This window comes from Pelodiscus sinensis, chromosome 10 (genome assembly GCF_052426305.1).
Source record: "Pelodiscus sinensis isolate ZL-2025 chromosome 10, ASM5242630v1, whole genome shotgun sequence".
NCBI lineage: Eukaryota > Metazoa > Chordata > Testudines > Trionychidae > Pelodiscus > Pelodiscus sinensis.
Genome location: NC_143061.1, coordinates 6,776,790 through 6,803,894, shown reverse-complemented (window position 1 = coordinate 6,803,894; position 27,105 = coordinate 6,776,790). Strand labels below are relative to the sequence as shown.

General features: G+C 61.1%; 1 protein-coding gene across 1 annotated transcript; it reads right to left on the bottom strand.

Moving 5' to 3' along the window:
- Positions 1 to 315: 315 nt before the first annotated feature.
- Positions 316 to 19,684, bottom strand: CHRNG (cholinergic receptor nicotinic gamma subunit). Its single transcript, XM_075938141.2, has 12 exons — positions 19,538 to 19,684; positions 17,548 to 17,687; positions 15,705 to 15,749; positions 15,165 to 15,274; positions 14,470 to 14,625; positions 11,221 to 11,318; positions 8,990 to 9,193; positions 8,624 to 8,738; positions 7,691 to 7,805; positions 4,974 to 5,181; positions 3,459 to 3,592; positions 316 to 3,199 (listed from the first exon to the last, which is right to left on the bottom strand). Exons 1-12 carry the CDS (start codon positions 19,578 to 19,580, stop codon positions 3,035 to 3,037), a joined length of 1,533 nt encoding a protein of 510 aa, XP_075794256.1. The 5' UTR covers positions 19,581 to 19,684; the 3' UTR covers positions 316 to 3,034.
- Between the last annotated feature and the right edge of the window lie 7,421 nt (positions 19,685 to 27,105).

Genomic DNA, 27,105 nt, shown 5'->3' with positions numbered 1-27,105 from the left:
CACAGCGGAGCTCAGCGTGGGGAAGGCACCTGTTCTGCAAACTCCCCGGCCCCTCGCTCCACGCTGCAGCTGTGCCCCAGCCCCCTCGCTCACTCGGCCCCCGCCAGCGCCCCTCCCGTCCATTCCCCCCCCCTCCCGGCGTTGCCATGCCAACCGGCCGGATCTCCCCGTGGTGCGGGGACAATGGCGGGGCAAAGCTGTGGCCTCCAGAGGTCAGCCCGGGGCAGATGGGAGCAGGGGGCCCGTGTGGGGCAGTGGGGGAGCACATGACACCAGAGGCCAGGGGTGCCAGGCCGGGTCAGGGTGCCGCCACTCCTGGGGGGCAGGAGAAAACAAGGTCACTTGCAAATCTGAGGCAGGGTTGGCACCGAGCGACTCACCATCCCCCGTGTCCACGCTGTGAATCCTCAGCGCTCGGCTGCCCCCGCCCCACGGGACTCCTCGCCACCCGCCGAGATGTGCCCAGGAAAGGGGCAAGCTCCGAGGGTCGCTGGCCAGCCCCACCCTCTGTCCTGACTCGACCATCGCAGCTGGGCGCCAGGGCAATTCTGCCTCCGGAAACAGGACAAGGCTTTGCGAGGTTTCATGCCTGCTTGGTGCAAGTGGCCGGATGTTCTACTCCCCCCAGGCAGCACAAAGCGCAGCCTGCCCGGTGTTTGGGCCCGGTGTCACGTTACTGGATTTTAAGGGGAGCAGCCAGATCACAGCTGCACCCCTGGGGGGGGGGGGTTGTCCCAAACGTTGGTACGAAGGGGGCCATGTGAGGTGTCCGATGAAAGCTCATTGTCTGCTGATTCTGGATGTGCTCTTCATATACCTGTACAATGTCGGCGTGTGACGTTATAAATACGGACTCTGTGTGGATGCTGAAAGGCTTTCTGTCTGAGGCAGAGCAATGGGCCAGGAATGTTTGCCATGGAGATGCTAATGAGCAAAGCTCTAGGGAACAATGGACCCCTGCAGGCCAAAGACACACCTGGCCACTGACCATGTGACTCTCTCCAGCTTGGAAGAAGCTGGCGGCAGGGGATATAAATAGGCCATGTGGCCGACTCCATCTTGGTTGCCCGGATCTGCTCCTGACCCCAGATGCGGCCTCGCAGGGAATCACGAGCCGGGAAGAACTGTGGACCCCTCCCGACACATAGGATGTGCACCAAGGACTTTTAAGCCAGCAGTTATAACATCGCTGCTGCGAGCCTGCATTGAGAACTGGGAGATTCGATGCATGTAATGTATGACACTTAACCTTACTCTGGTGCTTTTCTTTCTTTTAATAATAAACTTCTAGATGGTAGATTCTAAAGGATTGGCTCAGCGTGGTCTTGTGGGTGAGATCCAGAGTGTAAATTGACCTGGGATCAATGATTGGTTTCTTGGAACCGGACAGAACTTGTTCGGGGTAGGTGAGATTGGGTCCTATAACCCTTCACCTGGGGGCAGGCCCGGGGCTGTTTGGGGCATGGAGAGAGCTGGGGTCTCTGAGGGGTTTTCCTCGAGAGGCTTCTGGCTGGCCAGGCAGGCAGCCGAAGTGCTCTGTGTAACTGGTTTGTGGCCTATTTGGGAAGTGCCGCCAGTCAGGGGCTAGAGAGAGCCCCGAGTTTGAGCAATTTGCCCTGAGCGGACACCCTCAGTGGTGCCCGGACCTGGCCCGGTCTGTCAAGGTGGCATAGTCGGCAGGAGCTTCGGATCCAGACCCCACGCTGTCTAAATTTGATCTTTTGGTTTTGAGAGTTTGATTGGGTAAAGAGCAGCTGAAATGAGTCCGCAACAATATGAGAGTCGGGACAGAGAGTCCTTGAAGGAGTTGTGCTCAGAGAGAGGCCTTGACTTTAGGAAAAAAGCTACTGAGCAGCTGTTGATATCTTTGCTAGTGCAGAACGACCAGAGGGCCAGAGAGTGGCCCCCACCCGATGCTACAGATGCGGTGGCAGAAGAAGTTCGAAAGCAGCAGGCATTGCAGAAAGTGGAGCTGGAACACGAGAGGGCCCTTGCCGACTTGCGTCGAGAGGACCACGCACGTCGAATGGAAGAGCTGGCAGCCCAACTCCGAATAACGGAACAGCAACAAAGGATACCACAACCTGAGAGCCAGTCCCCACTTGCCAACAAGCTTTGGGAAAGGATCTGACCCATCTTCAATGATAAAGGAGTTTTTAGCCACCTTCGAGCGCATTTGCAACGTGACACCTGGCCCAGAGGGGTTCATGGCCAATGAGGGGGCTGGCCAGAGCTCCCCAGACAGTCTGGCACCAGCGGGACGCTGCGTGGCCGGATTGCGGGTGCTCCGGGGGTGCTCTGCTAACGCACAGGAATCCCGCAGCCTGGAAGAGCCGATCTGGACGTGTGTTCCCACAGCCGTGGCTGGCGTACCTGGACACACAGCAGCCCACGGGCAGCCTCTCCTGCCCACATCCCTCTGCCGCGTGGCACGGAAAGTGGAGGAGGACACATCTCCCCTCCCCCCGGCTCCCCGGGCCTGCCTGCCCCACCCCGCCCCCAGCAAAGGAGCTCAGGAGCTGTTTGGACACACAGTGGTGTTTACTCCCACGCCTGGTGCACGTGATACACACGCGGCCGCCGGGATCTCCTGCCAAACCCCCGTGCAGCTGCCCTGCCCCCCTCGTGGGCACAGGCAGGTGGCTTGCCTCTGAGCTGCCAGCTTCAGTGCTGGGGGTGGGGCCCAAATTCAGCCAGCACCCTTCAGCGGTCCCCTTCCCAAGCGAGAGGGCTGCAGCTGGGCACCACATGGGCACGGACGGCTCTGCACTCCGCAGATTGTCTGCCATCCCTCCCCGCGGGCTGGGTGGCCTCCATCTGCAGCTCCACAAGCAGTCCCGGCTGAAGGGTCCAGTGGGTGGGGGGGTGCGGCCGCCGGCTCCATCCTCCCGCAGCTCTGTGAACCCTGCCTAGGACGTGGCAGCTTCCTGCATAGAGCCCAGGGGACCCTGGCAGGGCTCAGCCTCCCCTGGCAGAGCTGTGGGGGCGGCTCTCCGCAGCCCCGGTGCCAGGGCCTGCGTGCAGACGTCCAGGGCTACGGCAGGTAGCGCTTGGGGTCCCCAGGGAAGGGCGCTGCGGGCGCCTGGTTGAAATGGGCCATCAGGAAGATGCTGACGGTCCCCAGGACGAAGAGCGAGGCCATGACCAGGAAGCAGACCCGGTCGATGACTCGCCCCACCAGGATCCATTCCTCGTTCTCCTGCGGGGGGGGGGGGAGGAAGACACGGATGTTCACAGCCAAACCTGCTGCGGGTTCCCACTGTCGCTCGGCCCACGTGCTCCAGGGCCTGCCGCCTCTGACCCAGTCAGAACTGCGCCTACCTCCCCTGTGGCTAAGCACGGCCCCGGATCCCCCCCAGAGTGGTTCCCCTTTCCAGCTCGGTCCCTACACGTGGAGCCCTTCTGGCCCCATTCCCATGGGCCCCCTGTAGACTCCTGTTCTGCTGGGGCAGACTCACGTTGTCAAAGTCGTTCTGCTCCTGCAGGGTCCTGGCGATGTGGTTACAGGCGTCCACGCAGGCCTGGATCTCAGGACCCGCCTGCACCAAGCTGTGGCAGAGATCTTGGCTGCGCCCGTTTTCCAGGCCTCTCCCTGGAGATGAAGAGGAGGAGCCGGGATAGCACCGGACCAGCGCGGCACCAGAAAGCCCCCACTCCCTCGGGCGTCTCAGGCCCCTGGCCTTTTGCAAAGCACCAGCCAGCCCTCCCCCAGAGAAGCCTGAATGCTGCTGGCGTCCATGGCTCTCCCCGAGGGGACGGCCTGTGCGGGGACGGGTCTCCTGGGCGTCTCTCGTGTTTGGCTTTGGAGCTGTGCACCCCAGCGGTGTCGGTGTTTGAGGTCAGCTCCTGGAGCAGCCCCCAAGTAGCCAGCCAGGGTGTGGGAGAAGGGCTAGCCAGGTTGACTGGCCTCTCAAGGAGCTTCCAACGAACAATACAGCGTGGGAGGCACCAGCTACACGGAGGGACTTCCCTGCAGCCCCCCAGGCCAGAGCCTGGACCTTGTCATCCCCCTGCAAAGGGCCGAGCCGCACGTGGGCAGGCGACTTGCTCGTGTGTCTCCAAACTCCAGCCTGGGGCCGACTTTCCCCAGCAGGACCTGTGGGAGTCCCTCCTCACGGCCCAGGACACAGACAGGGCCCCGGAGAGGCCTCCATTTTGTCTTCCATCCAGACTCTCCCCTCGGGGGGAACTTCCCGACTCGCTGAAGCTCTGAACAAAGGGCTGAGGGGCTCTGGCTAAACTGGAGACTTGACTGAAGCCAGCCGTCGCCTCCGGCTCTGCTGCCAGCCTGCCCCAAGGACTCTGCCGCTGGGGGGGTCTGAGCCCTCTAACCACCCAACGCTCTCTGAGTAGCCCCTATAGGGTTGAACAGACAGGCCCCGCGAGCACGCTGGGGAAGAGCTGAGGTGCGGGTGGGCCTGGGGATGTGACTGGTCCTTGGGGGCCGAAGGAGCCTTTTTATTTGGCGCAATCGAGTTTCACACCCTCTCGCCCGCCCCAGGAGCAGTGCTGGCCATGGCCCAGAGAACAGGAGTGTCGGAGGGGACTGCTTGGCGGCTCCTTGCCGGCCAATGTGGAGAAGGGACGTGCGCTTGGGGGCTGGCTTGGTGTCTGATGGCGGAGGGCCCCGGGTCGTGGGCTGCGAGTAGCCCTGCCCCTAAGCCTTTTGCCCAGAATTGGCCCCCTCAGCGGTGCCCCCAGAAACCCCGTATTACAAGGGGTGAGGAACACGGGGTTTCCTCTCTTCCTCAGTCCAGCTCCTCACACTTGGTGGCCGTGGTGACCCCCTCAGCCTGGTCCCGTTCCCCTGTCAGCCCCGCCCTCCCAACCCCATTCCAGCCCCGAGGGGGTGCTGTTGGGGGTGAGTTTGCTGCTGGTTAAAGGCCAAGGGGAGCCACAGTCTGTGGGGTGGGGACATCTATGCTAAGGGCCCCAGGCCCTGGCCGCCCCTGCCCCCCCAAGCTGTCACTCACCGATCTTTTCCAGGACGGCCTTCATCAGCCCGTCCCTCTCCTTCTGCTTCTCAAAGATCAGCTCCGTCCGGGCCTTCCACAGCATGTACTCGTCGGCCTTCACCATGAGCCCCAGCGAGCTGCGGCGCCGAGCCCTCAGCGGGCGGGCGGCCACGTCGCTGCGGCGCATGTGCATCCCCAGGAAGTGGGGCAGTCGCCGCAGGCAGATCTGGGGACAGAGCGAGGAGCCGGCGCCGTCACACGCAGGGGACTGGGGCAGCCGGCACCATCACGCTCAGCCCAGGGGAGCCCTGTCTGCTGGGACGGGGCTCACTGAGCCGCAGCCTGGCCCCGGGGCTGCTCCATCGGCACCCGGCCGTGACTCCTGGCACCAGTGGGAGTGGAGCAGCCTGGCTCCGTCTCCCATACCTCAGCCGAGGGGGGCCTGCCTGAGGGGGGCTAATGCCCAGCAGTCCCTTGGCAGGTTGAGGCCTGGCTCTATCCCTGCAGCCCTGCCCCCCAGGCCCTCCTGTGGGCCTGCGCAAAGCGGTGTGGAGACGCGGTCGGATCAGGTAGCGAGCCCGCAACGCTGGTGCTGCACGGTAGTGAAACAGAACGTAAGAACGGCCACCCTGGGTCAGACCAAAGGTTCATCCAGCCCAGTATCCTGCCTGCCCACAGTGGCCCATGCCACGTGTCCCAGAGGGAGTGAACAGAACAGGGAATCATCAAGTGATCCCTCCCCTGTCACCCATTCCCAGCTTCTGACAAACAGAGGCTAGGGAGCCCATCCCTACCCATCCTGCCTAATAGCCATTGATGGACGTATCCTCTGAATTTATCTAGGACTTTTTTGAACCCTGTTAAAGGCCTGGTCTTCACAACATCCTCTGGCAAGGAGTTCCACAGGTTGACTCTGTGTTGCATGAAGAAATACTTCCTTTGGTTTGTTGTAAACCTGCTACCTGAAACCAGGGCCAGACCCTGCATCCTCCTGGGGGAGCGTGCCCCACAGCACTGTGGGTCAGGCAGTCTGTTTGAGTCTCTGGGGCTCAGGATCCCCCACAATGGCTCAAAAGCTCCATGTACTTGCCTCTGCCCTCAGTCCTTGCCCTCAGTCCTTCCCCTGTCTTTTCCTGAGGGCAGTGACTGGTGCGGGAGGGAGCATGTGGGGTGTCACATTATTGGATTTTTAATACGAGTAGGAACATACGAGTAGGAACATGGTTATTGCACCCACTGGTGTGGGTTTGCCCCAGATGGGGTGCACGGGGGCCCCGGGAGGTGGGAAGTGAAGGCGTTCGCGATGCTGGCTCCGCCTAGGCGGCTCATGTCCGTGTACGATCTGTGCGTGTAACGTGACGAATACGGGCTCTGTGTTTGTATTTTACACGGAGGCAGCAGTGGGCGTCGACCCCCTGCCGGGAGGGGTGGTCGCTCAGTGCTGCATGGACAGTGGCTCTGCAGGGTCGCCAGTTGACCCCTGAGGAGCGCACAATGGCCCCTTGCCCGAGACAGACCCACCTGGCTACTCCATGGCTCCTGGCCTAGGAAGGACATAGGCTGGCTTGGTGGTCATGGATCTGCCCTATTTTGGGAGGAACCAGCGCCCAGGAGAACACTGGGTTTCCCTCCTCCTGGGCAAGGTGATAAAAGTATCCTGAGGTGCCTCCATCTGGTCTCCTCCTGCCCTCTGCTCCAGACGCACCTTGGCCAAGGACAGAGGGCCTGGAAGGATCTATGGCCCATCCTAACATGGGATGTACTCCAGAGACGTGTAAGCTGGCAGGCTGTTCCATCTCTGCTAAGAGCCTGGGTGATCGATCTATGTAACATATTCTCTTTAACATCTTGCTCTCAGCCTTTTCTCTCTTTTATTACTAACCCTTTAGATGTTAGAGTCTAAGGGTCTGGCCCAGCTAGGGATGTAAGAGACTAGTCAACTATCGGATAAGCAGAAGCTTATTGGATAGTCAACTAGTGATGTGGCAGCAAAGGTGGGGAGAGCGGGAGCCAGTGCTGGGGGGAACCGGTTTACAAGCCAGTTCCCCCCAGCACTGTCTCCGCAGAGGCAGGGGAGGTGGAGGCACAGCGGGAAACAGGCGAGCAGGGACTGAAGCAGTCCTCACTCACGCCGCTCTTGCTGCGATTCTGCTTTCGAAATGTACAAGAGTCCCAGCGGTGAATAGGGCTCTTGTACATTTCAAAAGGAAGCCCCATGCTACAGTTCAAAGGCGGAGGTGCCCTTATAGACTAATTGAATAGTCCATGGAAATCTCATTGACTATTCGATTACTTAATTAATCCAAATGTAACATCCGTAGGGCCAGCGGGCTCTTTTGGGTACGATCCAAGGTGTGGGTTGACCGGGGACTGTGGCTGGTCCTTTGGGATGGGGAGAACCTGTGCAGAGCTGGTGAGATGGGTTTTATAACCTCTCGCCTGTGCAAGGAGCAGTGCTGGCTGTGGCACAGGTTAACGGGGGGGTGTCTTTGCTTGTGAGATTCTCGCTGGGCCGAGTGGCAGCTGCAGTGCTCTATGGCTGGTTCGGTGCCTTATAGAGGGGGACCCCCAGTCTTCGGCTGCAAGTAGCCCTGGTTCTAAGCAGTTCACCTCTCAGCGGTGCCCCAGATGCCCTGCTGGCTCAGGGAGGAGCAGGGGGAGGCTGATGCCGCGAGCGTTAGGCAGGTCGCTACCAGCATGGGGGGGAGGGGAGCCCACCAGCCCCTCCATCCTACCTGCCGCACTCTCTGTGACATGCTGTGCGTGTTGGGTGTCCTCAGCGACACGTTCAGCACGATGACCGCGTTGGCCACGATCAGCACCGTCACCACCAGGAGGAAGGTCAGGTACCTGGCGGGGAGAAGGAGCCGCGGAGGCGGGTCACCAGGCCTGCTTCCCCCGACCCTGCCTCACCAGCCACAGCCAGGCACGGCATCTGCCGGTCCTTGGGGCTGTGTCCAGGCAGCAGACACCAGACAAAGCCGAGCACCAGGGAATGGGAGCTGCCCGGATCTCTCGCTGCCCAGCAGTGACACTGCAGCCCATCTGCATGCAGGAGACTAAGGGAGCCCGGACCAGAACTCCCCCATGGGCAGCTAATCCGCTATCCCATCTCCTGCAGCAGCCAACTCCGATAACGCACCTATGGGGTGGGGAATCTCCCTCCGAACTCGCAGCTGCCATTCCAAGCATGAAGGATGGTGCTTAGAGCTCCACCCCACCCCCTGGAGCACACTCTCAAGTCTCACCCGGCTATTTGCCTCGGCATCATCATCATGCAGCAGTGAGTTCCGCAGATTAACTGTGGGCTGTGCAGCAAGGTGTATCCTGTGGGCTGCTAGGCATTCTGTTCAGGCATGCCCTCATCCTGGCAGTACAGGGCAGGGAAACTGGGAGCGGCACAACCACGCCTGCACAGGCCTCGGAGGCAGCCTCTTCCCTCTGTGCTGAGCTACCAGTGCCCCCAAGCCCCACCCGCGACGGCTCTCATTCTCTGGCCCTGCCCATTCCCAAGTTGTCCCTCAGAGCCGGGCCTCAAAGGACCCCACTGAGACTGAGGCGAATCGTATCATCTGGGATGCAGGGGAGGAGGAGAGCCGAGCGGGTTTGGGAGCCCACCCCGGACCCTGCCGGATGTGGGCTGGCAGGCCTCGGGGAGCAGCCCTTACCTGCCAATGAGCGGCATGGCGTCGGAGGTCTCGGGCACCTTCTGCGCGATCAGGAACAGGAAGACCGTCTGGGCCAGGAGGACGTTGATGGAGACCGTGCACTTCTGGCCGCCCGCTGCCGGGATGCAGAACGCGAGACATGAGCCCGGGTCTGCCCCCCAACCCCCACACGCTGGCCCCTCCGCCATGTTGGCCACCTCCTGGGAGGAGCTTTGCTCTTCTCCTGCGCCCGCGAGCGGGGTCGAGCTCTGTCCCCCTCCGTGGCTGCCATGCTGGGAGGTGTGGATTGTCCCCGCGCCAATGCCAGCGGTTCGAGCTGTGCCGGGGGCTGCTAAGGCGGGGGCCGGCCAGCGAGCCAGGCTCTACCTTTGGCAGGCAGGAAATACACCAGCACGGCCACGGAGGAGATGAGCACGCAGGGCACGATGATGTTGATGACGTAGAAGAGCGGTTTCCGCTGGATGATCAGGTAGAAGACGACCTGCTGGTAGCCCAAGTCGTCCGGGGTGAAGCGCTCGGCGTTCACGATCTTCTTGGCCGGCCGGTGCTTGATCATCCACTCCCCGTTCTCTGCCGGAAAGACGACACCGCGCGAGAATGGAAACCGCCCCGGCACAGCATCATGGGGACCCCACTCTGGGCCCCGACTCCCTTGGGGAGCAGCAGGCATTGCCCCGGGCGGGGGCCGAAGGAGCTTGTCCAGCGACCCCTGCTGGTGCATGCTTGGAACTGCCTCTCCCAGCTGGGGCTGTCAGCTGCAGGGCAGGGGAATTTGGCTCGGAGCCCGGGGTGCAGCCAGAATGGCACCAAGGTGCCCATTCTCCCCAGGCGTTTGTGGGGGGGGGGGCTTGGGAACAGCGGGGGGCTGGGCTGTGAGTCTATGCCTGCTTGCTGCCCCTCTGCACACCTCCGCAGCGTGAATGACAGGGCCAGCTGAGCAAGTATTGACATTGTGTCTGGGCAGCCGGCGCCCATTCCCCTTGCTCCAGCTGCTGCCGCGTCTCTAGGGGACGGAGCGGGCGTGAGACAATGCCTGATCCATCCGGGAAGAGAAATCCTGCACTGGGGACTTCCCGGGGGGGGGGGGGGGGGCAGATAAAGATCTGGGGCAGGGAGATTTACAGCAGTGGCTGGGAGCTGCAGGACACACACAGCCACCAGCTTCCTGCCTGGTGCCCAGGGGCCCGATCCTGCCTGGGGGGGCTAAGCGATGCCCGTTCAGTGCAGCGGCCTCGGAAGCAGGCCGTGGGGAGCCGCACGTGAGGCCTTACGAAGGTTTCTTGTTTTCCTGTCGGCTGCCGGAGCGCTTATTTCTGAGCCTCTCCGGCGCCCCGGCTCGGCCTGGTGACAAAAGACTAGATCTCGCCGCCCCCAGAGCGTTTTGTCCCTCCGGACGCCGTGACACGTCTGCCCGGGAGACCTCCAGGTCCTGAATCGCTCCCCGCCTGGGCCCGGGTCGCTCCAGGGGCGATGGGCAGGCAGAGCGCCGGAGGACAGGGTAGAGCAACACATCGCTGCTCTCTCGGGGCGTGACTCGTAAGCAGCCGGGCGCTGGTGCCGGCTGCTCACAGCAGGGGGGTCCCAGCCGTGGCTCCCACGACCACTGGCACTTGAGCTGAGAGACTAATGGAGCCGGGGGACCGGCCCGAAAGGGGGCGTGGCCCCAGCCCGGAGCTTTCGGGGCAGGAGAGGAGTGAGATTCGAGGAGGCTCCAGGGCCTCTTCTGTCTCCGGCCCCCCCCCCCTCGCCCGCCGGCCGACTTCAGCCCTTCCTTGCCACCCGACTGCCCATCCCTCTGCCCAGGCCCAGTCTCCTCGCTCAGCCAGTCCTCATCCCCTTCCCGGCCGTCTGCTGAGCCCCAGTCTCCTGCCCCCGCCCCCCGTCTCCCCTTCTCCCCCGCCCAGCCTCTGTGCCCAGCCAGTCCCAGCCTTCCCTCCCCCCTTGCCCCATTCCCCCCAGGCTGCTCCCTCCCCTGCCACGGGATGTTTTTGCCCCCCGAGATGGCTCCTCCTTCATGCTGCCTGGGCATTAGCACTGGGGCAGGCTCCCAGCTCTAAGCGCCTGTGCCCAGCCCCGACCCACCCGGCAGCAGCCACCCTGGAGCCCCCCAATGAAGCAAGCTTGGTCGCTCTGGCAGTGGGAGACTATGGAGCATGCTCAGTCTGGCCCGAATCTTTGGAGATTTTAGCTGCTAGTCTCTGCTGAGCACAGAGGCTTATCCCAGGGCCAGGTTTTGGATGGCCCAGCTCAAAGCCCTCTCCCCTGCCTGGTGCCATGTTTCAAACCCCTGTTCAAAGCATGGGGGCGCTACAGCTGTTCTTCCTGGAACAGTATTCTCTCTCCCCCTCCCCCCACCCCCGGCTTCATTCTTGGACCTGGCTGGTGCTTTGGCTGCTAGTTCCCAAAATTCAGCCCGAGGCAGGCGCCCGGTGTGGAAAATGTCAGCCGAATGGTTGGAGTTCGGCAAAGATTTGAAGCAACTGAAAACAAAATCATAGCGGGCCAAGAGCTGGAAGATTTCCGGAGCCACAACGGGTCGGCTTGCCCCGCTGGGCCAGGGAAGACCCCGGGGACAGACGGAGGATGCGGGTTGTTACCTGTGAAAGCTTCGGGGTCGATGACGATCCACTCGATGGTCTGCCCGTCTTCCACCGTCAGCAGCAGGTTGATTTCATTGGCACTGTAGGTCTGGGACCTGCGGGGGAGGCCACGTGTGGCTGAGACTGGCTGTCTAACGGAGATGCTCATGCACACGGAAGTGCTACACTCCAACCCGCCCCTGGGTGCTTCAGCCAATCCCAGGGCCGGCGCCGCAGCCAGACGTGCACTGGACTGCGGGATTGGAAGCACCGTGGCATCTGGGCTGCTTGGCCTAGCTCCTACTGCTCCAGCACCTCCCCAGCTCGGGGTCAGGCCTGTCTCTGACTCAGACCCCTCCCACGCCGCACCCCTGCAGCTGTGGCTTTGGGGCAGGGCAGACCTGGGCACAGATGGGGAAGTTTCCAGATAGGCCCCGATCCTGCAATTGAACCCACACGGCAGCTCCCCGAGTCTGACGTCAGGGTGGTACGTGGGGGGCTCACGCTGCAGGCCAGGGACTCAACTGTCGGCATCATGTGGCCTCAGGCACGTCCCCGGAGCCGTGTCCCGCCATAAGTGGGAGCTTTGCTTGTCCAACGCCCTTCAGGGACGAGCCGGGGAGCTCCCACAGAATCATAGAACCATAGAGCTGGAAGAGACCTCAGAAGGTCAAGTCCAGCCCCCTGCTCTAGGCAGGACCAATTCCAACTAAATCAACCCGGCCAGGGCTTTGTTAAGCCGAGACTTAAACACCTCTAGGGATGGAGACTCCACTACTTCCCTAGGGAACCCATTCCAGTGCCTCATCACCCTCTTAGGGAAATAGTTTTTTCCTAATATCCAACCTGGACCTCTCCCACCACAACTTGAGACCATTGCTCCTTGTTCTGCCATCTGTCACTACTGAGAACAGCCTTTCTCTATCCTCTTTGGAACCTCCCTTCAGGAAGTTGAAGGCTGCTATCAAATCCCCCCTCACTCTTCTCTTCTGCAGACTAAACAGACCCAAGTCCCTCAGCCTCTCCTCATAAGTCATATGCTCCAGCCCCCTAATCATTTTGGTTGCCCTCCGCTGGACCCTCTCCAATGCGTCCACATCCTTTTTGTAGTGGGGGGCCAGAACTGGACACAATACTCCAGATGTGGCCTCACAAGAGCCGAATAAAGGGGAATAATGACATCTCTGGATCTGCTGGCAATGCTCCTCTTAATGCAACCTAATATGCCATTAGCCTTCTTGGCTACAAGGGCACACTCTTGACTCATATCCAGCTTCTCATCCACTGTAACCCCCAGGTCCTTTTCTGCATAACTACTACTTAGCTGGTTGGTCCCCAGCCTGTAACTATGCTTGGGATTCTTCCGTCTCAAGTGCAGGACTCTGCACTTGTCCTTGTTAAACCTCATCAGATTTCTTGTGGCCCAATCCTCCAATTTGTCTAAGTCACTCTGGACCCATCTCTTCCCTCAAGCATATCTACCTCTCCCCCCAGCTTAGTGTCATCTGCAAACTTGCTGAGGGTGCAATCCATCCCCTCATCCAGATCATTAATAAAGATATTGAACAAAACCGGTCCTAGAACCGAACTTGGGGCACTCCGCTAGAAACCGACCGCCATCCTGACATCGAGCCATTGATCAGTACCCGCTGGGCCCGGCCTTCTAGCCATCTTTCTATCCATCTTACCGTCCGTTTATCCAACCCACATTCCCTTTACTTGCTGGCAAGAATATTGTGGGAGACTGTATGAAAAGCCTTGCTAAAGTCAAGGTGTATAACATCCACTGACTTCCCCATGTCCACCGAGCCAATTACCTCATCACAGAAGCTAATCAGATTGGTCAGGCACGACTTGCCCTTTGTGAATCCATGCTGACTATTCCTAATCACTTTCCTCTCATCCAAGGCTGTGTCTAGACTACATGGCTCCGACGACGGAGCCATGTAGATTAGACAGATAGGCAAAGGCAAATGAAGCCGCGATTTAAATGATCGCGGCTTCATTTACATTTACATGGCTGCCGCGCTGAGCCGATAAACAGCTGATCAGCTGTTTGTCCGCTCAGCGCGCTAGTCTGGACGCTCCCCTGCCGACATCAAAGCCCTTTGTCGGCAGCCCCGTTATTCCTCGTGGGATGAGGTTTACCGGGGCTGCCGACAAAGGGCTTTGATGTCGGCAGGGGAGCGTCCAGACTAGCACGCTGAGCGGACAAACAGCTGATTAGCTGTTTGTCGGCTCAGCGCGGCAGCCATGTAAATGTAAATGAAGCCGCGATCATTTAAATCGCGGCTTCATTTGCCTTTGCCAAAAAAACAAATCTACATGGCTCCGTCGACGGAGCCATGTAGTTTAGACGTACCCCGAGTGCCTCAAAATGGATTCCTAAAGGATTCCTTCCATGATTTTTCCAGGAACCGAGGTAAGACTGACCGGCCTATAGTTCCCAGAATCGTCCTTTTTCCCTTTTTTGAAGATGGGCACTACATTTGCCTTTTTCCAATCATCCGGGATTTCTCCCGATCTCCACGACTTTTCAAAGATAATGGCCAAAGGCTCCTCAATTACATTTGCCAACTCCCTCAGCACCCTCGGATGTATTAAGTCCGGACCCATGGATTTGTGTACGTTTAGCTTTTCTAAATAGTTCCTGGCTGATGCTGGGGGAGGGGAACCTGCGTCACTAACCGTGACTGGCGCAGCATGTAGTAACCGCTTCAGAGACCAGAGCCGGCCACGCTCTGTAGCCACAGGCTGATCGGAGGGGGACGCCAGTCAGACGAGCCGCCGGGGGCCGATCCAGCACTCTGTGCCAGCTGGCGTCCCTCTCCCACCCACACCCCCCTGGCTCCCTTGGACCGGGGGCCACACGACGGGCGGATTTGTGGGCAGGGGGAGAAAGGGTTGATCACAGGACGTCTGACAAACAGGGCGCCTGGCTGCTGCACTCAGGAGATGGGCCCAGGGTGAAGGGCTGGAACGGGGGGCCCTGGCTTTCTTGGCTGGCCTGCCATTGTGGCTGGCTGGGCGACCACCGTGGTCGTGCCACAGTAACCGGCGTGGCGGCTGCCGCAGAGCTGAGCGCGACCCGCCTCTGTTTACGGCGGAGGGAGGGGCAGCGGGTCACAGCTGTGCACGGTGCCACAGGCCCCTACGGGCCGGTGTGGGCAAGAGGGTGCAAGAGCTGCCTGCTCAGCAGGAGCCCTGCGTGCACACCCGGGTGCTGCCCCCGCCCCCTGGCCCTGTTCCCGGGCCGCCCGCACTCACTGGAACACCATGGAGCAGTTCTGCCAGTCGAAGGGGAAGTAGGTGACGAAGATGGCGCAGGAGGTGCGGTAGATGGCGGGCGGCATCCACAGGAGGCAGCCACTGGACTCCAGCAGGGTGTTGCAGTACAGGGTGATCTCAAACACCCCGTCGATGCTGCCGGAGGAGACGGGCCAGTCAGGCCAGCCGGGCGCTCCCTCCCTCCCACCCTGCCCGCCCGGAGCTTGTGCTGTGGGCGAGCCACTGCCCACGGGGCTGGACCGTCCCAGGGCCAGAGATCAGCGCCCAGCAAGGCAGGAGCGATCCCAAAATGCCCCTGGACACCCCAAGGACCCGCTATCAGCTGTGGAACAGTGCGTGATGGGGTGGGGGAGGTGCACCACCACTGCCCTCTGCTGGATGGAATCAGAACTGCTCATGGCTGGCATCACGCCACTGCCTATTGGTGGCAGCTCACAGGAGATAAAAGCTTACTACCGCTGCATCTATCGCAGACCTCCCTCTTTAGTCCACCTGCCAGGGCCCTGTGCTGCCAGTGCAGAGCACGTGGGGTTCTGTCTGGGCGAGGTTAGCTGCTGCCTGTGACGTCGCTGGCAGCGAATGGAGCCGCAAAGGGGGGGCCGGCCGAGGTGAGTTTCGACTGCTGGTGTCCTGAGCAGCTTCCCCCGGCCCTGCCGGGTGTTGCAGCCGCTCACTTGTTCTCCAGGACGATGTCGGGCAGCCACACCTCGGTGGAGGGCACCCTCAGTAGCTGGATGTTGTCGTATTTGTCAGGATCCCACTGCAGCCGGTAATCGCACCATTTCTGGAAGAGAGGGGAAGGGCCTGAGCAAAGCGGGGCCGGTCACTTGGCATAGAAGGAGCAACTCTGGCTCCCCCACCCAAAGACCACACGGCTGAGGGGCGTGGGCTGCAGGGAACAGGCATGCTCCGGCCCCGGCTGGGGTTTCTCTGTGACTTGTTCTGGGAGCCCCAGAACTCACGGGTGATGACAGGGCGGGGGCGTAGCTGGGGGCTGCACCCCAGGGCCTGTGCTCCGAGCCAGGGGCTCTGCCTGTGCAGCTGATCTCAGCGCTACGGAGCGAGGCCCGCACAATCCCAGCGTCAGCGGGGGCGCGTCTGGCACCTGCCTTCAGGGCAGGAGAGGCTGCGGCCCCCCAGCTCTGGGTGCCGGAGGGCTGAGGAAGCTTCGGGGGGGGGGGGGCGTGGCCGATCTCTGCCCCAGGGCACCTTACCATCTCAATCCAGATGTTGGTGGTGAGGGTCTCTTCCCGCTCGTTCTGGGAGCCAGAAAGAAAGGAGAAGGGGTCAGTGGTGGTGGGTGGCCCTGTGGCGGCACCCAGGGGCTGTGTAATGCCTGCCAGCAAGCGGGCCCCCAGGCAGCGCCCTCCTTGGGGGGCTCCGGCGCGTGGGGCCCTGAGGCATCACCTCCCAGGCTGCAGCAGTGGGGGCGGCAGACGTGCCCTGAGCAGGGCAACAGCCCCGGATCTCAGCCCCCTCAGGGGAGCCCCCCCCGCAGCCAGGATGCCCCTGGGGCACGCTGCCACCAGGAACCCTGTCTCTGAGGCAGCGGTTCCCAACCGCCGGGCTGCCATGGCTGTCGGCGCTCAAGCCGGCTCTTCCCTGGTGGCTGAGACCCGGCGGCAGGAGGCGCCTCCCTCCCACCTCCCCACTCCGTGCTTGGGGAGACAGCCGCTTCCCCTGCCCACCCACCAAGGGCCGCTCCCTGCGGTTGCTTTTGCCGCTGGTGGCAGGAGGAGGCAGAGCAGGAGGCGCCTCCCCCCCTGTAATGGTGGCTGGCCGGGGCTCTGCGCTCCCCACCCCACCCATGGGGGTGCAAGACGCGCTTGGGGAGGGAGGGGGCGCAAAGGGGGAGGGCCGCTCTCCCTGCCCACACGACAAGAAAGGCCATGCTCCCTAGAGGGGGCAGCCTCGCTCTGGGGGGTGGGGGGTGGGGAGGGGTAATGGGTGAGGGCATGATGGGGTCATGGGGCAAGAGGGTGGCATGGCCTGCGGGGGTCAGAAGTTAAAGGGTCAAAGGGCATGGGACGTAGGAGTTGGGTCAAAGGGTGTTAGGCACTGGGGAGCAAGGGGCTGGCTTGGGACGAGGCGGGCGGTAATATTGTATTTGCATATTTGCATATTCGTTATTTATTCAAATAAAATGTTACCGGTCCACCAAAAGTTTGTGACTGGGTTTGCCGGTCCGCGGCGTAAAATAGGTTGGGAACCACTGCTCTAAGGCGCTCACTGCCCCCTGCCCTCTTCCCCGGCCCCAGCTCTGCCCATGCAGCTCCCCCCACTCAGGGTGTGTCTAGCCTGCAGGGTTTTTTCGAAAAAACTTCCCCTGTGTCTAGACCGCTGCCACGTTCTTTTGAAAGTAAATCGAAAGAACACGGCAGTTTTTTCGACCGCAGAAAACCTCGTTTTACGAGGAACGCCTTTTCTCGGACGTGCTCTTTCTCAAAAAGGGGCTACGTCCTGCACACTGTGCTTTTTCGAAAGAGAGCATCCAGACTGCCGCGGCTCGCTTTTTCGAAAGTACCGTTGTAGTCGAGATGCTCTTTTTCTAAAGTATCTTTCAAAAAAGCCTTTCGAAAGAGGCTTGCAGTCTAGACGTAGCCTCAGTCACCACCCCGTGCCTTCCCCCCCCCAGCCGTGGCACGAGGATTCCCCTTTGGGGACTAGGACACAGCATCCTGCAGTCAATTCCATGGGCACCTGCCCCTGCCCATGCTGACAGCCGGGCGGGACTGGCTGTCCCGGATCAGGGCCAGGTGCTGCTGGATGCCTTTCAGGACAGGCTGGCCCCGGACTCAGCATGTTCCTGGCATCGGTGCCTCCTGCCTCCGTCATTCTCCATCCTGGGCTGCCTGCCCTCGGATCTCTGCCCTCCACGCTAGGCCTGAGGGGAAGCAGCCATCCCTGCCCCCTCCTCACGGGACAGGGGCTGGGAGCAAGCGGAGCTGCATCCGGAGGAAGACAGGGAAGGGCCCAGGGCAGCAGCCTGGGGGAAGTCAGGCCTCCCGCCGCCGAGGGGCGCTTGCTGGCCCGGTGCGGGCGGGAGGCTCGGCTTACCAGGGAGATGAGGTTGGTGAGGGTCAGCTTCAGCGTGACGTTAATGATGTCGCCTTCCCGCTGGGCCGGGCGCAGGTTGCGGTTGTAATTGGCCATCAGGTCGCTGAGTAGCTTCTCCTCCTGGTTCCGGCACCGCACGGCTGAAAGCAGGGCCCGGCCAGCCGCTGAGGGAAGCAGGCACCACACCGTCCCCACCCCAGCCCCTCCAGCACTGGCCACCCTCCGCCTGACCTGAGTCCTGCTGGCCCAGGCGGCTGCAAGACACGCTCCCCTTCCGCCCCTCCACCACCTCCCCCAGCCTCGCCCCTTCGACAGGGCGCTCCGTGTCCCTGCCCCCTCCAGCCACGCCCGAAGTGAGCAACTGGGGCTGCCCAGAGTTGTGCTGGGGGTGGGGGGGGGGCGGTGTCACAAGCCAACCATTCATGGGAGCAACTTTTAGCAACTTCCCTGGGGTTTGAACTGACGACAGGCAAGAGGGCAACCAGCTTGCGGGGTGGAGGATGGGACGTCTGGGGGGCTGTGCACGCTGAGGATAAAAGCCTGTTTTGCCGAGGGGTGACTTCTTGCGCGCGAGGGGCAGAGCTCTCTGCTTTGGAGCCGAGGGGCGCTGGTTCAAAGCTGGCCAATGACCGGCAGGTGGCTATGGGGGCAGAAGGCCTGTGGCAGGCATCTGCCTAGTCTGGTCCCGACTCCGAGGCCCCAGAAGGAGCAACTGTGGCGTGAACTCATCAGGCGACGTGTCTTGAACCCAGCTGCACGGTGGGCTAAGAATGAGACCCCACAGCCTGCCTGCTCCGGCCTGGCATGGATCCCCGTCGGTTGCCCTGACCCTCGGCTCGCCAGCTGCTGTTTTACAAATCCCAGGTGCGGTTAAATTATCCATGGCCAATGACAGGCCAATCGCGGGAAGGAGGCGCCTCTGCGGAAAGCTTGAAGTGCTAACGAATTACCTTCGTTAGCAAACCTGCTGCTGCTTACTGGAAAGCATGGGGGCCGGGGTGAATCAAAGTGTGCCAGGGTGCAGTGCTGGCAGCTGGCCAACGTGTGTGTGTGTGTGTGTGTGTGTGTGTGTGTGTGTGTGTGTGTGCGCGCACACGTGGCATGGGCATGTGCACATGTCTCTGACTTCTCTGGGCTCAGAGCCCCTGCTAACAGGCAGCAGCTGGCCCCCCTGTCAAGCAATAATGCCCATCAGTATGGTGCTGCGGCCTCAGTCATTCGCGCTCTCAAAGCAGGAGGAGTCCAGTTCAGTCCCCCTTCCACCCTGGTGCCGAATAGACAAGGGAACCAGCAGCGTGAAATGCACAAGGGTGAGTGCCCCTCGCTGGCCAGTTTGAAATGGACCAGGAATGGCCGTATAAAATGGATAAAGACGGGTGCCCATGACCGGCAGTGTGAAATGCACGAGGGTGAGTGACCCCCCCCGACCGACACTGTGAAATGCACGAGGGTGAGTGACCCCCCCGACCGACACTGTGAAATGCACGAGGGTGAGTGACCCTCCGACCAACAGTGTGAAATGCACGAGGGTGAGTGACCCCCCCCGACCGACACTGTGAAATGCACGAGGGTGAGTGACCCCCCCCGACCGACACTGTGAAATGCACGAGGGTGAGTGACCCTCCGACCGACACTGTGAAATGCACGAGGGTGAGTGACCCTCCGACCGGCAGCTTGAAATGCACGTGGGTTGGTGCACAACGTGGGTTGTGCGGCCTAGCCAGATGAGGGGGTGCGGCTGCACTCCAAGCCCTGAGAAGGGATGGAGAGTGCCCGTCACAAGGGGGGGGGCTGTTCCCCACTCCCCCAGCCCTGGGATGGAGTGTGTTGTGGGGGGGTATTGAGTAGTTTCCTGAGCTGCCCTGGTTCCCTGCTGTTGAGCCCAGGACAGAGCCAACAGTCTGACTTTAGCTGCCATCTCCCCAGCACCACACCCGGCCGCCCCTCGCTCCCCCCCTTCCCCCTTAGCCACGGGCTGGGCACCGCTTACCTGTGAGGGAGCCGAGGGCCACAAGCAGAGCCAGGCAGCGCATGGTGGCAGCAGCCTCCCTCCCGGCGCAGCGGCTGCTGTGTGCTCGGCACGCTCTGGAGGTTTATTTTGGGCTGTGGCCGGCCCCCTGCACCCCGCCTCTCCCCATGCTCCATGCCTGTGGTCCAGCTGTCCGGCCAGCATTGTCAGCTGTTTCCCCATGGATGGCCAAGTGCCGGGAGACAACAATGGGGGCGGGGCGCTGACCGTGGCATGCGGGGAGGGGGCGACTCAACCTGGCAGCCGCCCGCCAGGGACGCGCAGACACCCCTCCCCCGTGCTGAGTGGGGCAATGTCAGTAGTCCTATGAGCCACGGCCTGCCTCAGTTTCCCCATGTGCTCTGTCCTGCTATGTCCCGAGGAGACGTTAGCCCCCTGTAGCAACCTGATTGGAGGCCAGATCCTTAGCCTGAATAGACTGGAGGATGCAGAAGAGCCAAAGGGAGCCCTGTGATGGACCGGGCCGTGTCTGGGCACAGCTGAGGGCGTCTGCTCAGGGCGAATTGCTCAACTTTGGGGCTCCTTACAGCCCCCAGACTGGTGACCTCTCCAAACAGGCCACAAACCAGTCCCACGGAGCGCTTCAGCAGCCTGCCTGAAGCCTCCCGAGCAAAACCCCTCCGACACCCCAGCAATATCCGTGCCCCAGATGGCCTGGGGCCTCATACACAGGTGGGGGGTCCTAGCACCCAATCCCACCTACCCCAAACAAGTTCTGTCCGGCTCCAAGAAACCAGCCACAGATCCCTGGTCAATTTACCCTCTGGACCTTACCCACAAATCACGCTGAGCCAATCCTTTAGCATCTATATCTAAAGGTTTATTACTACGATAAAGAAAAGCATGAGAGTAAGGTTGTTAAAGGATAGTACATTACATGCATCGAATCTCCCAGTTCTCGATGCAGGCTTTAGCAGAGATGTTACAGCTGCTGGCTTAAAAGTCCTTATTGCGCATCCTAGGATCAGGATGGGTCCACAGTTCTTTCTGGCTCTTTGATCCCTGCATTGCTGCCTCTGGGATGAAGTGCTGAGCTGAAGACCGAGATGGAGTCAGCCACATGGCCTATTTATCCCTCCTTCCTGGTCTCTTCTTGGCTACAGCAGGTCACCTGGCCCACGTCCTATCCCTGTGTTCCCTGCTGGTAGCCCTTAGGTATGAGTCACCAGTCCTTCTTTAGGTGTGTCCTTGTCCCCCAGGGCCTTGCTGACTAGCATGTCCATAGGCCAGGCTCTGCCCACTGCTCAGCCACATGCAGGGAAATATTCAGTATCCATACAAAGTACGTGCTTATAATTTCACACACAGGCATTATACAATCACATGAACAGCGTACACAGGATTAGCAGACTGTGAGTTTCTATTCAACACCTCACATGGCCCCCTTTTATACCATTTTTGGGGCCAACAGCCCCCGTGGGTGCAGCAGTGATCTGGCTGCTCCCCTCAAAATCCAGTAACGTGACAAGCCCCACGGACGGGGACTTTAAGGCCAGCGTAGCCTGAGGGCGCGAATACCGCATGGCTGGAGCCGGAGCCAGAGCGCCCAGGCAGCCACCAGCCTGTTCTCAGGGAGGAGGGCCAGAGGGACGCAGAGAATCCGGCCGTCTTCTCCCACTTGCCTTTCCCACGCTGAGCTGCTGGCTGCGGAGGCCGCTGGCCCCTGTCGCTGCAAACACCCCTGAAGTGTGCGGAGGGCAAAGGGCCTTGCACGGGGCCTCTGCCGCAGGCCGGCCTGCCGCTCAGCACCCCCAGCGGGGAGCCAGCACTGCTGGAGCACGAAGGCGCAGGCCCCGCGGCGTGGGACCGTGTGGAACGCAGTGCACCCTTGGGTGCTAAAGGGGATCTCCTACAGCCTGTCTGTACCCAGAGCATAGCACGGACCCTGAGAACCCATGACACATCCCCAGCCCCAAGCTGGGGCCCACACAGGATCAGGACCCAGGCTGGGGTGTGGGGGCAGTTCCCCATTTCGGGGAACCCCATTAGGGCTGGGTTACATCTGTGGTGGGGGTTGGTGCTTCTCCAGTAGGACCAGAGAGGCCAGGCAGTCCCCTGCGAGCCTGCCAGCCTGCCAGCCCAGAGATTCTGGTTGGGTTGGGATGCCAGCGACCTAGGTTTTCTTCCCCAACTCTGCCACAGAGCTATTGTGGGGCCCTGGTCAAATCACTCCCCTCCCTGGGCCTCAGTTTCCCCAGCTGTGAACCAAGTGTGATCTTTCCTTCCTCCACACCTTTATTACCTGTCAAGGGTTCGAGACCCCCTAAGCAAAGGTGCCCGAGGAAGGCAGTAGGGATACCTGACTGCCTGAGCCCACGGCTTAGATGCTACTGATCTTAGCCAATCTCTGCATAGCTCTGTCTCCAAATAGTGTCCCCTCCCTGGCTGGGTGAAAGGGGATCTCACACACGCATGGTGTCATGGATTGATAGGGGCTGGGCTATGCCTTGGCCTCCACGTGCCAGTCCTCCCCCGCCGTTGCCATTACTGGATTGTAGTATGTGCCTACAGATCATTGTTGCACCCCCGTTACATGGTTGCACCCAAGTGAGATGCCTATAAAAAGCTGATGGCTCAGTGGAGCTGTCTCTCCCATTCGTAGGCAGGGACGAGCTGTGTCGGCAGGGGCGAGTGCTGGCGCTGAATGTGCATTGCAAATGTTTGCTTCTGGAGACGCCCGCAGGCGGCTTGGCCAGCCGAGCGCGACCGGACTGCTAGCGGAGCGACTAGAGGGAGCTGGCTACCGCTGGGTTTGGTCCACTGCTGAGGACATTCAGCCCAGCATGGGAGCAAAAGCATCCAGCTACAAGGAATGGAGTGGACAGGGGACCAGTCCATGGGACAAACTCCGTTTTGGGACTCAAGGAGAACAATGGGTTAGGGACGTGAGCGACTAGGCGATGATCCAAGAAGCAGTTGCTTATCAGAGAGACAACGGGCTAGTTGACTAGTCACTTTCCCCCTTGCTGCCTCGATCAGAAAGAGGCAGGAAGGGGAGAGGGGAGAGCAGGGGTGGCAGTGCTGCACGGAGCCCGGGTCCAGCTGGGGATTCTCCCGCAGATGCTGGGCTCCATGCGGCGCTGCCGCTTTGAAACGCCGCAGGGAGCACAGCGCTTTCGCCTTTGAAGTGTAGCAACAGCCTGTTCAAACAGTGGGGCTGTTGCTCCACTTCAAAAGCGGAGATGCCCTGACTGTTCGATGAGCCGATGAGTCGAAATGTAACATCCCTACAAGGGGCGTCCCTCCACATGGGCAAGGATATGAAAAGGGCCCTGGAGGTTCCTCCATTTCGTCTTCCATCCTGTGTCTCACCTCTGGAGGATCTTCGCTATGAACTGAAGCTTGAAACAAAGGACGGAGGCCCTGTCCTAACAGCAGAGGTGCTCCAGATTTAAGCCAGCCGATTACCCCACCTCTGCTACAAGCCTGCACCAAGAACTTCTCAGCTGGTGTGTGTATCTGATTCCTTTAACAACCCTAACTTCTTTCTTTCACCCACTAGATTGTAGATTCTAAAGGATGAGCACAGTTTGCTTTTTGGGTAAAACTGTGTTAGAAATTGGCTGGTCCTTTGGAATCAGAAGAAGCTTTTTATTTGGTGAGATTGGTTTTCCTTGTTGACCACGGCGTGTCCAGACTGCCCCGCTATGCCGGTCAGCTGATCGTCAGCACAGCGTGGCGACCATTTTGATGTAAATGAAGTGGCGGTTATTTAAATCGCCGCTTCATTGTGCTATGTCTAGTAAACTCATCTACATGGCTCCATCGACAGAGCCATGTAGTCTAGACATACCCTAGGGGTGCGTCTAGACTGGCAATTTTTGTGCAAAAAAGCAGCCGCTTTTGCGCAAAAACTTGCCAGCTGTCTAAACTAGTGTGGCTGCTTGAATTTGCACAAGAGCACTGACTTTGTAATGTACAAAATCAGGGCTTCTTGTGCAAATACTTTCACGCTGCCGCTCGGGAAAAAGCCCTCTTGCGCGAGAATACTTGTGCAAGAGGGCCAGCGTAGACAGGGAAGAACTGTTTTGCGCAAAAAAGCCCCGATGGCTAAAATGGTGATCGGGGCTTTCTTGCGCAAAATTGCGTCTAGACTGGCCACGGATGCTTTTCTGCAAAAGCGCTTTTGTGCAAAAGCATCCGTGCCAATCTAGACGCGCTTTGGTGGAAATACTTTTAACGGAAAAACTTTTCCGTTAAAAGTATTTCCGCAAAATCACGCCAGTCTAGACGCGGCCTAGGTGTCTGGGCCAGTACATGTGGGTGAGTCGGTGGGAATCACACATCACAGAGCAGGGGACCCCCGGGTCACAGAGCAGACAGCTCCCCCCCCCCCCACGTCACAGGGGCAGGCCAAGCAGGTGCCAAGGATGCTGGTTTCCTGTTGCTCAGGGCAGCCGACACCATCTGGAGCTTTTGCCCGGTGTTAGCTTCAGCAGCTACAGGTTACCTGGCTCTGGGCTGCGCAAAGTCTGGAGGGGCTGGCCCCCCCGAGTGCTGTTCGAGCCACCCCCTTGTGTCGGGCTGGGGAGAGGCCACCTCACACCCCCGGCAGGATGGGCCGTGTCAGCCTGGAGCGGGCTCGGGGAGACCCCTCTCCAGGGCTGGGAGCGCTGGGGGCTGGGCTGGCGTCTGAGGGATGCGCTCCAGCCCCAGCTGTCCGGGGGGCGGGGGAGCCTGTCTGGGGGTCACATACCAGGCTTGCCTGAGCCTGCGGTGTGAGAGACACGAGCAGCCAGCGGCAGCTGTCCTGAGATTCTCGGCATTTCCCGCCTGACCCCCCGACCTGCCTCCCTCCCGCTGGTGCCGCCTTCCCCAGCTGCTGCCTGACCCTCGCGGCCTCCCTCCCTGCACTGGCCCCCCACCTGCTGCTGCCTACAGCCTGACGCTCCCCTGGCAGCCTTCCCCCCCCACTGCCTCCCTTCAGCTAGGCATGGCCCCCCGCCCCTCTGCCCTGCCCCCCTTCACCAAGGGCCTGGCCCCCCACCCCTCTGCCCGGCACTGCCCGCCTTCATGTAGGGCCTGGCCCCCCGCCCCTCTGCCCTGCCCCCCTTCACCAAGGGCCTGGCCCCCCGCCCCTCTGCCCTGCCCTGCCCCCCTTCACCAAGGGCCTGGCCCCCCGCCTCTCTGCCCTGCCCTGCCCCCCTTCACCAAGGGCCTGGCCCCCCGCCTCTCTGCCCTGCCCTGCCCCCCTTCACCAAGGGCCTGACCCCCCGCCTCTCTGCCCTGCCCTGCCCCCCTTCACCAAGGGCCTGGCCCCCCGCCTCTCTGCCCTGCACTACCTGCCTTCATCTAGGGCTTGCCCCCTTTCAGCTTCCCTGCCCCACACTCCCACCCCTTCGCCTGCTTCCACCTGACCCACCAGCCTCACTGCCTGGCCCACCATAGCGCCTGAGCTAACCATGCCCCCAACAGGCCTGAGCTGGCTTCTCTGCAGGCCCGGGTGCCCCATATCTGCCCCACTCTGGTGTGCAAGTGAGGCCAGGGCTGGGCCTGATGCCAGGCTGTAGGGGCAGGGGGCAGGCCCCAGCCGGGCCGAGGTCCAGGGCTGTCCGGATTGAGTGGCGTCGGCCTGTGCTGGTGCAGTGCGCAGGGCCCTGGGGCGAGGGCACCGGTCTGGCTGGCTTGGCACTGGGAGGCTCTGCTCATGGCGCTGGCCAGCCCTGCTCCTTGGGGGCAAGTCGCAGGGGCTGCGGGAGGCTGGGCTGCGTGGGGGGTTGCCCATCACTCTCCCGGCCCCGGGCGGCTGGGTGGTCTCTGCGTGGACACGGGGCGGGTGACAATCGGCCCTTACTCCCCCCAGCTGGGCAGTGCCTGCCAGGACGCCATGGGCTGAATGGGCCACGGAGGGTGGAGCCGGCTGGCAGGGGCTGCGGTAGGGAGGGGCCGAGCAGGCCCTGCTGCCTGCTTCCAGCCTGGTCCGAGCACCATGGTGCCCTGAGGAAAGGCGCTGCGGGGGGGGGGAGGGTGCCCCCCAGGGGGTACCCGGCTCCCATTGCCGCGCCATTCCTGTCCCGCTCCGGCCGTGCGGGGGGGTACTGGGAACACAGGGCAGCAGCGCCCGGGAGAGCAGCAGCTGCCCACACAGAACCCAGGGGCTGGGCCGCCTGCCAGAGGTGCTGGGTTTGAGCCCTGCCTGCGCCCCAGTGTCTGTGCATGTGTCACGGTGCCCCACATGCTACCCACAGGCCCTTGCTCCCGGCTCTGGGGCCAGCCTTGCTGGGCTGCTGCGCTCAGCTCTGGGGGCTGCCGACAGGCCAGAGAAGGGGGAGACAAACGCGCAGGAAAGGCTCAGGTGCTCAGAGTCCAGGCCAGCTGGCACAGGCTGAGCACCGGGCGGAGGACAGGGGAACTGGACATGGATGGAGGGGTACCAGGCCCAAAGGGGCTGGGGGGCAAGGCTGGGAGTGTTGTTCTACCCAGACCAGGGGATGGAGTGGCTGGAAAGTGGCGCAAGGCAGGAAGCCTGGCTGCTCCCCAACCAGAGGTTAGGGACGTGAGGGTATGTCTACACTACAAAGTTAGTTCGAACTAACGGACGTTAGTTCGAACTAACTTTCCTATGCGCTACACTAGCGCTCCGCTAGTTCGAATTTGAATCGAACTAGCGGAGCGCTTAGTTCGAACTAGGTAAACCTCATTTTACGAGGACTAACGCCTAGTTCGAACTAGCTAGTTCGAACTAAGGGCTGTGTAGCCCTTTAGTTCGAACTAGTGGGAGGCTAGCCCTCCCCAGGTTTCCCTGGTGGCCACTCTGGCTAACACCAGGGAAACTCTATGCCCCCCTCCCGGCCCCGGACCCCTTAAAGGGGCACGGGCTGGCTACGGTGCCCGTGCCAGGTGCAAGCCTGCCAGCACCCAGCTAGCAGACCCTGCACCTGGCACGGCACAGAGCCACCAACCCGATGCCCCCCAGCCCACCCCCTCTTGCCGGGACCAGGCTGGCGGCTCCCGGGAGTTTGCCCTGGACCGCAAGAGGCGGGCACCTTCCTGGGCTAGTGCGGACATCGTGGACCTCGTCCACGATCTCCGCACTAGGCACAGGAAAGTGGCCGTCTAGGGCAGGAGAGCTGCCAGCCTGGCCACCCAGGACCAGGTGTGCATGAAAATCAAGGGGGTCCACTGAGACCCCCGACACTGAGCCCTGAGCTTACAATGGCCGTACTGGGTCAGACCAAAGGTCCATCTAGCCCAGTAGCCTGTCTGCCGACAGCGGCCAACCCTAGGGACCCTGGAGGGGATGGACCGAAGACAATGACCAAGCCATTTGTCTCGTGCCATCCCTCTCCAGCCTTCCACAAACTTTGGGCAGGGACACCACTCCTACCCTCTGGCTAATAGGACTCCATGGACCCAACCTCCATCACTTTATCTCACTTCCCTTTAAACTCTGTTCTAGTTCTAGCCTTCACAGCCTCCTGCAGCAAGGAGTTCCACAGGTTAACTATTTGCTTTGTCAAGAAGAACAACTTTCTCTTACTAGTTTCAAGCCTGCTACCCATTCCTTTCCTTTGGTGTCCTCTAGTCCT